The sequence below is a fragment of the Ambystoma mexicanum genome, chromosome 8, assembly GCF_040938575.1.
Source record: "Ambystoma mexicanum isolate Mex_15411 chromosome 8, UKY_AmexF1_1, whole genome shotgun sequence".
Lineage (NCBI taxonomy): Eukaryota > Metazoa > Chordata > Amphibia > Caudata > Ambystomatidae > Ambystoma > Ambystoma mexicanum.
In genome coordinates, this window is record NC_090929.1 from 593,702,520 (window position 1) to 593,715,223 (window position 12,704).

At 42.7% G+C, this 12,704-nt stretch overlaps 1 protein-coding gene across 8 annotated transcripts in view; it reads left to right on the plus strand.

Annotated features, from left to right (window-relative positions):
* Nucleotides 1-12,704, plus strand: part of ESPN (espin) — a 1,343,653-nt gene that overhangs the window by 1,204,798 nt on the left and 126,151 nt on the right. For 6 of the 8 annotated variants that reach the window (XM_069610300.1, XM_069610294.1, XM_069610295.1 and 3 more), the window contains one exon: nt 12,249-12,293. The exons of the other annotated variants lie outside the window; for them this stretch is intronic. In XM_069610300.1, coding sequence (XP_069466401.1) covers nt 12,249-12,293 — 45 coding nt within the window. The remainder of the gene's footprint in view (nt 1-12,248; nt 12,294-12,704) is intronic. 8 annotated transcript variants of the gene reach the window in all.

Consider the following 12,704-nt stretch of genomic DNA (forward strand, 5'->3'; position numbering starts at 1 on the left):
CAACCAAATCGAGCTCTGGATGCTGTATAATGGCCTAGCCCTGAATAACTTAAAAACTGAGATTACTATCCTGGGCACCAGCCCCAAATGGCGCCAGCTTGATCAGTCCTATTCATTCTTTCAAATCGCAGACTGTCTGCTCCCCACTTTGAAAAAACAATAAAAACCTTGGGAGTCACGATTGAGGTCCCATATCAGCAGCCTAGTGTCAAACTCAACATTATATTACATTATACTTTTGGCACAACTCAGACAATTCCTTGAGGCCTGCAGTTGTGCCACCCTAGCCAGGGCGATCATAGGGAGCCGCCCGGACTTCTGTGGCAGCAGTCTACTTGGGGTAGGGAAAGGAGAGCTCAATCGTCTGCAAGCTGTCCAGAACAATGCAGCTAGGGTCGTTATGGGGATGCGCAAAACAGATCATGTCTCAACAGCAAACCGAGCATTATATTGACTCCCTATTACAAAGAGAATCACGTTTCGTACCCTTTGCATTTCAGGGGCTTGCATGTATGGAATAAGCCCTTTTTATATGCAGCACAGTTGAAGTGGCTATCTAACAGCCGTAATCTAAGATCCAATAACAAAGGGTTGCTTTTCACCCCAAAGGCCAAACTGGTACAGGTGCAAAATGGATGCTTCCCAGCCACAATTCCTCACTTGTGGAATACTCTCCTGCCTGATTTGAGGCTGTGTGCCAGTCTTCCCAGGTACAAACGTGTCCTGAAAACCTTGCCTTTTGAGTAATGGATCCTTGACCTCCACTAGTTTCTCTCAGGTTTCTCCTTAGGCTTCGCTGAGCTTTATGTTTTTTATTGTATGTCATGTCAGCACTCTTATGCCCCCGGGCCCCTGTCATTGTGCTTTAGAAATAAATTCAATAAATAAATAAATTAGAAATGAGAAAAGGTAAAAAGGCAGTGATCATTGCTTTGGCACTTAAAAAAATATATAGGGTTTTAAGAAGCTGTTTAAGTGTGATTGTTAGGTGATTAGTAATTAAGGGGATACAGAACAAGCTGTGTGAAACAATAACCTTGACATGCATTTCATTTCACTTTGTGTCTGTAAGAGATTTTTTGTAAATTCTCATTCATTGCTATGCTGGAGCTTGTAGGCTTCCATTCAGGTTGGGGAAAATAAAGCTACAGTCATAAGGGATTCTTTTCCAGGTCAAGCAGAGTGGAAGAAGTGGTGCTAAATGCATTTAGCTCCACTTTGAATGAACTACAGGATTTTGTATGATTTGCCAAGCGAAGTTGGAGAGCAGATCAGACTTAACAAGGCCCCCCTGCCAAATCCTATTGGCATTCCAGCAGCATGTATTTTTAAGTTGGCTGAAATCCAATGGATTCCTATGAGATCTGCCGACTTTTACACGTGGTAAAAGCGGACTGAGTCTAAAGGAATCCATTGTGGATGACTCCCACAATCATTAATTGTGGAGGTTATTTAAACTTTTCCAGACACGTAGTGGTAAAGTAAAGATCAAAAGCGATTTTCACCTATTTTAATCTTTACTTTTGCCAGTACTTGGTGGAAACAATTAAAATTAATGAATGGCCCCTTTTGCAAAAAAGCACAAACAGGAGAATTCTGCTCTATGCAGTTCAGGATTCAAAACAAAATGCCCCACCTTAATCTTTTCATCAACATGTTTCTACAATGATGAATACATTGTCAAGTTGGTTTATCATTTTAAGTAAACTGTATACAATTTAGTATTATTTTAGTTATTGAAAGCCAAACTTCAACACATATTTGTACCAACTTGAGCTCTGCAGATGTTTGGTCAAATATCTATATTTCATGCTACGCTGAAATTATGGCTTTACCACTCAACCAAAGTGTGTGATCCTCAGCATGTTTTTTTAATTTCACTATGCCTTGCCTGTTAAAAGTAGGTGCCCCTAGAAGGGATTCAGTTTGCATTACAAGCTATTCCAAAAAACCTCACTCATGATTTAATAGATGGCCAGCACAGGCATTAGGATACACACACACACACACATCTAACTTTGAAAATATCCAGGCCACATTTATTGAACAAAATTGTGTCATTCATTACCAGTGAACACATCAAACAAAGAGTCATCTCGGACAATTGCATTTTATAACCAGTATGTAAACAGTATGTACCAGACAATGATGTATAGGGGCATGACAGAGGAGCAAGACCCGCTCCTTCATGCCATACTCCACCAGGAGCGATACCAGGAGGCTGGAATACCCTCAACCAGCACCGTCTGCCTCCTGATGCAGCCCTTACAACCCTAGCACAGCCTTGCACTCTAAAATCAATTAAAATGTGCTGGAAAATGCAACAGAAAATAACATTTTGTGTTTCAAATTTAATATTGAACATGAACCATTGATGGGAGACATTCAGAATGGGACTAATGTAGGGGTTCAGTTGGAAAGGAGGGGGCATTTGTGGAATGGGTGGGTGAAGGGAGAATTGTGTACATGTGTATGTTATTGGAGGATATGTTGTTGTGCTCTAAATATTGTTAAGATCAACAAGACTACCTGTATTGATTGAGTATGGTATGTTCTGTTCATGAAATAAAAAAAGTTAGAAAAAATATAATTTTGTAGGAAACAAAATCTCCTATTCCTTGCTTCAGTATTGTGGGGGGGGGGTCTATCTTTCACAACAGGATGGAGCGAGCACAAGCATCCCCTTCGGGGCCCGCTGGCAGTAGCCACAGCGCTCGGGAAGGTATTTGTTGGGCAGACATCATCCATCTGCTCAGCCCTCTCAGAGGAAGAGGAGGAGGCATCGCCCTGAATTCTCTTAAGCCAGGCCAGGAAATGCATGCTGGGTGCTGGTGTGAACAGGTGAAAGGGTAGGTAAATGGGAACAGTGATTAGGGCAGCTGAAGGAACGTGTCTGGATGGTGAAAGGTGAAGGAGGATCAGATATAACAGAAAGGGGAGAGCAGATGGGAAGGGAAGATAGGTAGATTGATGTTGCAACACGATTTTCCTTACTTCTCTTTTGCTATGTACTTTTTTTTATAGAGGTGTGCAAATTTATTTTTGGAGCTCTGCAAAATCTGGATCAACGCCAGCACTTTGAATAGGGTTCTCCTAAACCCACATCCAATGGAATGTGGGCCCCCCTGGTCACAACCCTGGCCCACCCAGATGAAAATTCCTGGAGCCGGGCTTGGTACAATGGAATATATAATTTCTGGCATCCACTAGTAGAGTATGGCTTTCACTCCCCGGTGGGTGGGGGGCGGACATGACCGGTAATGGCCCGCCAGCCTGAGCCTTGGTAAACCTGAGCGAAGCGAGGTCCTTGGCTCAGACTATGGGCCATTACTGGCCATGTCCGCCCCCCCCCCCACAAGCTCCCACCTGGGCGTGAAATCCATTCGTACCCCGGTGTTCATCAGGGTGCGAATGGCTTTCTTTTTTCCCCTCAGGAGATTTGTGCTGCTTTGTGAGATCAGAGCAGCAGGCCAGTCTAAAGGGAGAGGAGATGGAAGTAACAGGATGAAGAGCAAGATCACAGAATTCTGCCTTTTTATTCAGTGTTGGACACTTAAAAAATAGTTTTTTTTTATGATGTTCCCTCACTACTCCGTTCCAGTTTGAGGAAGATTTGGGTATCACCAGGAGAAAGGTGGATGCCGTTGTCTTAAATAGGGAGGGTGGGAAGACTTGAACTACCCCACATTAGTAGGATGTAGATCTAGAGAGTATGTGACCACAATTAATTTATGCAGGCTCTGCAGGAACACAGGCAACAAAGCCAGAGCCATTCCTTGAATGCAGGCTGTTGTGGTAAGCCTTGTTACCCCTGTAAAGTTGTCAATAGTGTCAAATGCTGCTGAGTGGCCAGGTACAACAAGGACACATGCCCTGGTGATGCAGTGTACACCTGGGAGCAGTCAGTTTCTGAACAAGTTATCATTGTATGAAATGTATTTATTTATTTATTTGTTGTTTGCTTGTTAGGCGCTTAAACAGGAAGTAAATACTGTTTCAAAGCTCCCACAGGGCAACAGGGAGGGGACAAGGGGATGTGAAAACGATTGAAATACATACAAATATTAAATACAGGGGGAGAGGAGGAGACAAACCTGCTATGCCTTGTGAGTGTTCAGAATGTGCAAGTGCAGGAGGGAGGGGAAATGAGATAGGTGCTGTGGTGCTCAAGTGTGAGCAACAAGTGAAGTGCAATGTAAGGTAAGTGCAAGCCTCCAGGGTGGAGGGTGAGCCGAGGCAAGTGCTGAGGATAGACAGAAGCTGGGGTGGGTTCAGTGTGGGAGATCAGGGACCTGAGGATGCAAAAGGGCCCTGAACACCAAAAAAGCAATTGTGAGATTTGCAGAGGAGAGTGGGGGTTGGGGGGCGGTGAGGTAAAGAGGAATGTCTTGAGGAGCTTCCGGAATTTAAGAAAGTCCTGCTCAAGATGAAGAGCCTGGGGGAGGCTGTTCCAAAAAAGGGAGCCAGCTGAGGAAAGAGATCGACCTCCTGCCCCCTGTTTAGCAAAACGCTTTATGCACAAAGAGTTGGTGCCAATGGAGCGCAGGCGTCTAGAGGAGGAATATTTAGTAAGAGATAGTTGCAGATAGTGTTTTCCCTTGCCCCAGACAGCCTTGTGGATGATACAGAGGGATTTGAATTTAATCTGTGAAGCAACTAGGAGCCAGTGAAAACTTTTTAGGGCCGGGAGATGCGGTCCCTGAGCTTGAGGCCAAGGATAAGCCTTGCTGCCCTATTCTTGATTAGCTGAAGGGGGTCACAGAGTTGAAGAAGGAAGATTCAGGAGGAGGCTATTGCAATAGTCAAGCCTACAGAGAACCAAACTCAGGTAACATTGAGCTTCTAGGGGGAAGGTAAGAAAAGTTAGAATTCCTTTCAGAAGAAAGAGCTGAAAGTGGGTCTTATTGGCAATGTCCTGAGTGTGAGGGAGTAAGGAGAGGGAGGAGGGGGAGAGCCCATGGAGGAAGGCCAGAGTGAGGGAAGAAGCCAGGAGTAGGGGTCCAAATGGGAAAGAACTCTGTTTTGCTGGCATTGAGGCAGAGATCACTGGAAGTGCACCAGGCCTGGATGGCAGAAAGGCAGTCAGGGATGATGAAAGGTGTAAGAGAGTCAGCAGGAAGTTTGAAGAAGAGTTGAGTGTCATCAGTATAACACTGGGAGTTGACGGAGAATGAGGAGATGAGGAATTCCAGCTGAGTAAGGTAGATGTTAAAGAGCCAGGGCGAGAGGATATATCCCTGGGGACACCACAAGTGAAGAAGGAAGTAGGAGAGGACAAGGTGCCAAGGGTGACTTGAGAGAAGTGGTTAGTAAGGAAGGGCATCAGCCAGTCCAGTGTCCGCTCCGAGATACCAAGGGTGTCGTGGAGCCCTTGCATGAGGATGGAGTGGTTGACCGTGTCAATGCAGTTGGGGAGTTGGAATCCAGGGATGCCAGCTGTTCTTTATGGGTGTTCAGAAGAGCAGTTTCCTTGCCTCTGGATGCTCGTAATACAGATTGATGGTCGTGGAGACTACCAACAAGTTCGGTGTGAGAGTTGAGTTGGGACAGGCCAACTTCTCCAGCAGTTTCCCCAGGAAGGGGGAGATGGAGATAGGGCGGCATTTGGCTGGACAGGTAGGGTCTGCTGACAGTTTTTTAAGGAGGGGTTGCAGAAGGGAGTGCTTGAGGGAGGAAGGGAAAGAACCAGTAGCCAAGGAGTGGTTACAGAGATCAGAAAGTGGTTTGGTTTATTTGTAATGCACGCCTCACCCAGAGGTATCTGGGCGCCGTACAAGATAATGCAATTTCTTAGTTACACAGGCAAAGATAAACTGTACAATAAAATATCTCAGTTACATAGGTAGAAGTAAAATATACAATAACATATCTAACAAGATGTACAAAGGCAATTTCAAGATTATTCACAGTAGTTACAGAGAAAGCAAGGCATAAAGGATATCATAGATAAGTGCAAGTGGAGCAGAAAAATATTACATATATACATGTAAAGGCTGGTGCCCTCTTAAGGGTCATTGTTGGAGATAAGCCAGCTTTTCATTTTGTGTCTGAAGCTAGAAAGGGATTGGCTGGTTCTGAAGTTGAAGGGGAGAGAGTTCCAGAGTTGGCCAGCCAAGACAGGGAAGCTATTATCTCCTGCTTTTTGGAGTATGTATCTGGGCACTTGTCGAAATCCCAAACTGGCTGATCTGGTGAGTCTGGCGTATTGTTTCGTGTCAAACTTATCAGAGAGATATTGTGGGTCTGCGTTATTGAGGCATTTGTAAGTGAGAGATGCGGTTTTAAGTTGAATTCTTTCTTTAATAGAGAGCCAGTTGTGGTCTCTTCTTATGGAGGATATATGTTGTTTGCGAGCAATGCTCAAGGCTGTCCTCAGAGCGTTATTTTGCAGAATCTGCAATTTTTTAGTGCATGGGCAAGAGGCAAGAGAGCCAATGTTGTCCTTGATGGTTCTGAAAGATCAAAGGGGAAACCTGTTTGGAAGAGACCTTCATGGAGCAGACAACTCTGGTAACTTCATCAGGTGAGACAAGGGCGAAGGAGTAGAAGGAGGAAGGGTGAGGGTGAGTGGCCAAAGGAGGCAAGAGGGTGAGGGATGGTTAGGGAGAGTGTGTAACAAGGCTGTTCAGGAGGTCCTGAGCTTTGGTGGTGAAGTGAGTGGTGAGTGCATTGCAGAAGGCCTGAGAGAGAGTAGGGGAGGAGGATACTACAGAAGGGTTGGCTAATTCCCTGCAGATTCTGAAAAGTTCAGCCGTGTTGTTGGATGCACCAGATACCCGTGCATGAAAGTGGGCCCTTTTCTTAACATGGAGAGAGGGTCTGAATTGCCTTTGGAGAAGGCGGCAGGCCAGTTTGTCAGAGGGTGTGCCTGATGTTTGCCACTACCGTTCCCCAGCTCTGCACTTTTGATTCAGTCCTACAAGTTTGAAGTTGTGCCAGGTGTTGCGCTTAGATGCGGGTTTCAAGTGTATCCTCATGACAGGGGCAAGATGACGGGGCAAGAATGTCAAGGGTGTTGGTGATGGACAGGTGGAAGTTGCTGAGAGCAGTGTTGGTGGTAGAGTCTGTGTTGGGGAGGTGAAGGTGGAAGAGAAGGCAGCAGCCGACTTTCGATTAATAGGGCAGATGTTCATGAACAAGGTCAGAGGGCCATAGTGACCCAGATGGGAGGAGAGAAGGGATTGGTCTGAACAAGAGAGAGGAGTGACCATGGGAGATGAGAGAGGGAGTTCAGAGTGGATGAGGGTGTCCAGTGTGTGCCCAGCAGAGTGGGTTGGACCAGAAGGGAGAATGGAGAGGGATAGAGAGGTGCATAGGTAAATGAAAAGAGAGGACGATGTGCCAGGAGAGTCGAATTGGATGTTAAAGTCACATGGGAGAAGCAGGTCGGAGGAGGTAGAAAGTAAGGAGGAACAGAAATCAGCCAATTCAGAGAGGAACACGGAGGTAGTACTATGATGCCGGTAGATGGTAGCAATGGTCAGGGTGGAAGGAGAGATGACCAACTTGCATAACAGGCTCTCAAAGAAAGGGTATAGCTGAGTGGTTTAAATGGAAGAGGTTACTCACTCAGGGAAGTTTAAGGCAACCCCCACCCCACCAGTATGGTGAGGTTGTGGTTTGGAAATTATCTTAAAGCCATCAGGTAGGAGGGAGTCAAAAGCGGTGACTTAGCTTGAATTGAACCATGTCTCCGTAAGAGCGAGAATGTCAAGGTCAGTGTCTTCAAGAAGGAGTCAGATGTCAGCAGAGTGTTTGTTGGATGAGTGGGCATTAAGATTCGGCAGGTGGAGGCGGTCTCTGTCTTTGAAGGTTTTCTGAGGTGGAGTACAGGGGCATGGACTTCAGTCGGAGGGGGAGGGACAGAGAGAGAAGAAAGGGAGAAGCAGGAGAAGGAAGAAAGTTAATGATTGATGGTAGGATCCGGCCAAACAGAAGGAGGTTGGCCTGAGGACTCTGTACCAGAATAGTGTCAGTGTGGTAGACATAAATGATGCAGTTTGAGGAGAAGAAGCCCGCCAAGAGGACTTCCCACTTGGTGCCACCATTAATGGGAGAGGATGAGAAAGGGGAGAGAATAGAGATGAGATGAGGAGTCCATAGGTCTGGAGGGGACAGAGAAGAGGATATTAGTGAAGATCTCTCCAGAGGATGTACTAACATAGGTGTCTGTGATGGGGAGGCCAAGGTTTGCATGCAGAATGTCTTTTTTGTGCTTTTTCTGTCCAGATTTCGTGAGAGGAGGATAAATTATAGTGAAGCAATTAGAAAAGATTGGAAAGATGCTGAGTGCCATCTCAGTGGCAGAGGATAGATGTGAGAAGGAGGAAGTACGGGGGCTGCACTGCTCAGTCCTGGGCACTTACTCACAGGTGGTCAAGTAGTTAAGGAGGGCACAATACAATGCAAAGCAAAAGGTGAGGTGCAGAAAAAGGAATAATTTTAAGCAGTGAGATATTGATTGCTTTTTTTATGATTGGCGGAAGCGCACTAGTGGATCATAGACATGTATGAGGGTATTGGTAAATAGGGAGATTATTACCATCACATTACAAAGAATTGTGGGAGGAGTTGACTTTTTGAATGAGGCCAGAATATTTCCACTGTGAACTACTTGACTACTGACATAAACTTATTGCATTCAAACTGACAGTGTGGTTCTACTTGTTTGGTTTGTTAGATATTAAAAATATCGGGTTTCCATAGGCTATAATTCAGCTTCACCTTGCCTTGCATAGCGACACTTACAGGCTCAATGTGACAGTGTTTACTTGGAGCGCCAGTGAGTGAATCTCAGCCCGTGATTCCGCCTCATCCAGTGTTCACAGTAACATGAACACCACATACAGTGAGTTTCCAGTGTTTGCCTGGTGCTGCCATAAAATACATTCTGGATGTTACTGGCTTTTTTTGTTTCCATGCCTATGGGGACATTAAAGAGTGTTTTATCATAATTTTACTAAACATTTCTTTTTCTTTTTTGGAGCAATTGTAACTAGAACAGTCAGGGGAAACACGTTCCAATTGCAATGGATTACACCTCATCTATAGCCTACCTTGACAGTGCCCTTTAGTGAAATGGTGGTGGACGAAGCTTAATTGTAATGGCGTCCTCTTGATCTATACCCTATCTTGGCAGTGACCTCTAGGGTCATGAACTATATAGTTCAAGTGAGGAGCAGATTTGGTGAAAATGTGGTGAATCATAGGAAACATGAATAACACATTGGCGGCAATTGTGTATCCGATTGTGCTCAAATAACACTTTGATATACACAAAAGGCATCATAGGGTTATTAGTGAACATTCTGTTGTGAAAAAACTGGGCGCTTTGATTGCTGCAATGTGATTTACTTTCTAATTTATAACAAAAATCATTAATAATTTGCAAATAGTATGAGATGTTTTATAATAAGCTCATTTGAACCATTTTAAATAAATCATGTGATATTTTGCAATTCAATTATTGAATATTTAAGATATAGATAAGTAACATGTTGCAAGAGGGAGCATTTTAGGCTTATAGATAGAACTAGAAATAGTGCACAAGAGCTGGTTGTTATCTTATGTGAACGGCTATTTATACTGCACACTATCACCACCTGAGTGGTTCCCTTGTGCTCTGGTGGATCTGAAAAGCAAGAGGGTAGGGTAAGACAGTAGAAGTGAGCAGAAAAATGTGCAAGACAGCTGTGATGTGCTGTTGGCAGCTTCAGTAGGTTTACACAGTTCGCTGAGAATTGGTGTGATTATTCGGTCTGTAGTTGTCTTGTGCTGTTGTGCGTGGCTATGTGTGGTTTGTTTCGTTGTTGCGGTGTAGTGAAGTGAGAGCTGTATAGGTTTGGTTGTGTTTAGACTTTGAGAGGTGTAAGCAGAGGGATGAGTACTTTAGTGGGTTGGTTAGTGGTGGCGTTCCACTGTACCCCCTCAACTTTGGCCACCTGTGGCATGTGTCCCTGCCAGTGTCGTGGCAGTGTTGTTCCAAAATCATCTAGCTATCTAAAATGGGTTATATTCGTCGGAAGGGGTGTGCATATCCACAACTGACTCATCTTCTTGATTATGGTTTTAAATTCCAATTTAAAAGGAGGCATGTCACAAAATGGTGCTATGGTATGCCATTACTTATGAATGAAAATCCTTATAACTGGACATAACCAATGACATTTTATTTAAGGGCATTTGTATGGTGCCTATACACAAGCGTTTTCTATATACTATATTACCCATACTGTTTAAGAAATGCCTTGTCTTTCTTGCTATTCTCCTCATGGTATTGCTATTAATTTGTTTATTTCTTTTTTGGCATACTCTTTTTTTTCTCATAGTTGTTTCAAAATTTAGTAGGGCTGCAGAAAATGTTTTCCCATTTAATAACTTTTCGCTATGCTTTTAGTATTTCGTTTTCTTGTTTTTAGATCTGCGTGTTCTAAGTTTCTTGTTATTTGTAGTTCCGCCCAACAAGTTTGTGATTATTTTCATTGCAGACATTCTTGCTCTCCTTGTTTGTTGCAACTCTACCAAAACAGGAATTGACTTGTTTGTGATCTTGGCTATGGTTTTCCACTCGTCATTGTTTCAACACATATTTCAGTTTAAATTCTGTGCTAGAAGTTTCAGGAATTACATTGTCATAGGCTTCAGATTCATTTATAAAACAGCAATTGAATTCTGTAATAAATACTGTAAACTTCTGTTTTCATTAGAATGACCAATAGATTTCTAGCATTTCTTTAGAAAGGTTTACCAGTTGCATGAGTACACTATCCCATCATCCTTTTTATTATTTTTATTATTATGTGTTTACCCTCCACATTCCTCACCAAATGCTATGGGGTGGGATTCACAATCCCCTCATCCTAGAAATAGAATTGTCTCTTAACCATGGTTAACAAAGCACCTAAAAGAGTACTGGAAATCTCATGAATAAGTACAACAGCAAGTCATTGCAAAGGACATGCACCCAACTCATAGATATAGAGCTCGTTCCTCATGCATCTGCACTTGCTTTTGCTTTTAACTTTATTTCTTCCTATTCAGTACAGTCACTTAGAGTAGTTAGTTAGACTCACTGCAAGTTATTTTAGGTTGTGGTATTATCTAGAGAATAGAAAACCTCAGCTGATTTAACATTTCACTAGTATTATTTCAGATAAGTTAATAGGCAGATATAAGTATTTTACAGCTTTGTTTATGTTTCTAAAAAAGATTGAAAGAAATTGAGGTTTGATGATACAGTATCCTATGTGAATTTTAGTATGTATGCATTGTGCATTTTCAACCTCCGACCACACTCAAAAATCCTCTTTCTATGACATCGTTTCCGTTGTCTGAGTGCTTCGGTACCAAAGCAACAAGGACAGAGTACCTTCTGCATCACATAGTGACTGTGAAGCAATGTCCAGTTGAACCTTTTACTTTATCTACAGTTCTCATTAAACATGCTCTCTTTACATTCATCTTTTTCCCACTTCTCCAAATCCACACGCCTCTGTATGCTTTGTGCCCATTATATTCAATTCTCATATCTTTAATAAATTAGTGTTTTGTGATATGATATTGGAGGCTTTGTATTCGTTGTCACACAGTTACATTTTCCAAAATCTTCATGTCAACATTTATTAAAGAGATGGGTACACAGGACTTTAATTTTTGTATATTTGACATACTTCAAAAGGAAAAAGAAAATAGGATTCTATATGGGCATTACGAGGGCATTTTATGCTTTGTATTATATTTATAGTGGGTCATCCAATAAGTCCTTTGCATTCTGTATAGATTTGTTCAATGAGAAACTATAACACCTTGAGGCATTTAGCTTCTCTCTGCCGGCCTTTAAAAAAAGGCGAGCTCATGCTGACAGAATTGTCTTTCCACGTGTCTTCTGCTTGACGTTTGGTTGGGCTCTCAAAGTTAAAAGAGTGCTTTAATCACTCAATTTATACAACCTTGGCTATAATTTCTTAAGACCACATTCAAAATGGCTCTGCCATGTCTATTCTATTTTTCATTCAAGGAAAGCAAGAATGCCATTTTTCATTTTTTTCCATCTTCCTTTGTTAATGTACTCATGAAGGATCTTTCCTAAAGCCGTTGAATGCAGCATAGTGAATCCTTGGTTTTCAAATTTCTTAAGTTTAATTTTCCTAAACTACTCTCTTTTTCAAGGGGTTGTATCTATTTTCCTCATGCCTTCAAAGCTTTCTCTCTCTTTTTGTCTTTCCATATTATTCATCTGTGTGCTCCAGCCCCTCGCCAAAACCTTGAACATCTCCCAACCTATCACAGCACTGGTATGTCCAAATTTGTTATTTCTATACAAAACTCACTTATTCTGTTTCTTGGCATTTTGTATATGTTTCCATTCTCTTGTTACATCTAGTAAAAGAATATGTGAGATTAAATCCGTCTGTTAATATGGGAGATGGGGGATTTGTATACAAATGAGCATGTTATGGTAAAATCACTTAATCTAAGAAGCGTTCATAAATCACTCACACTTCTTTATTCAGTTACATCCCCAAGTGTATGTTGGTCTTTGTATGTTTTAACCTTGCAATAGTACAATAAGATGAAATCCCATACAAGATCAAAACTCGTTCTATTTTTCAGACCAGAAGGCAGTCTAATTACATAATAAAAACGAACTATGCATTGGGCATATTAGCTATTAGCACCCTGAGTGGGGGCTTCAGCCAATGAAG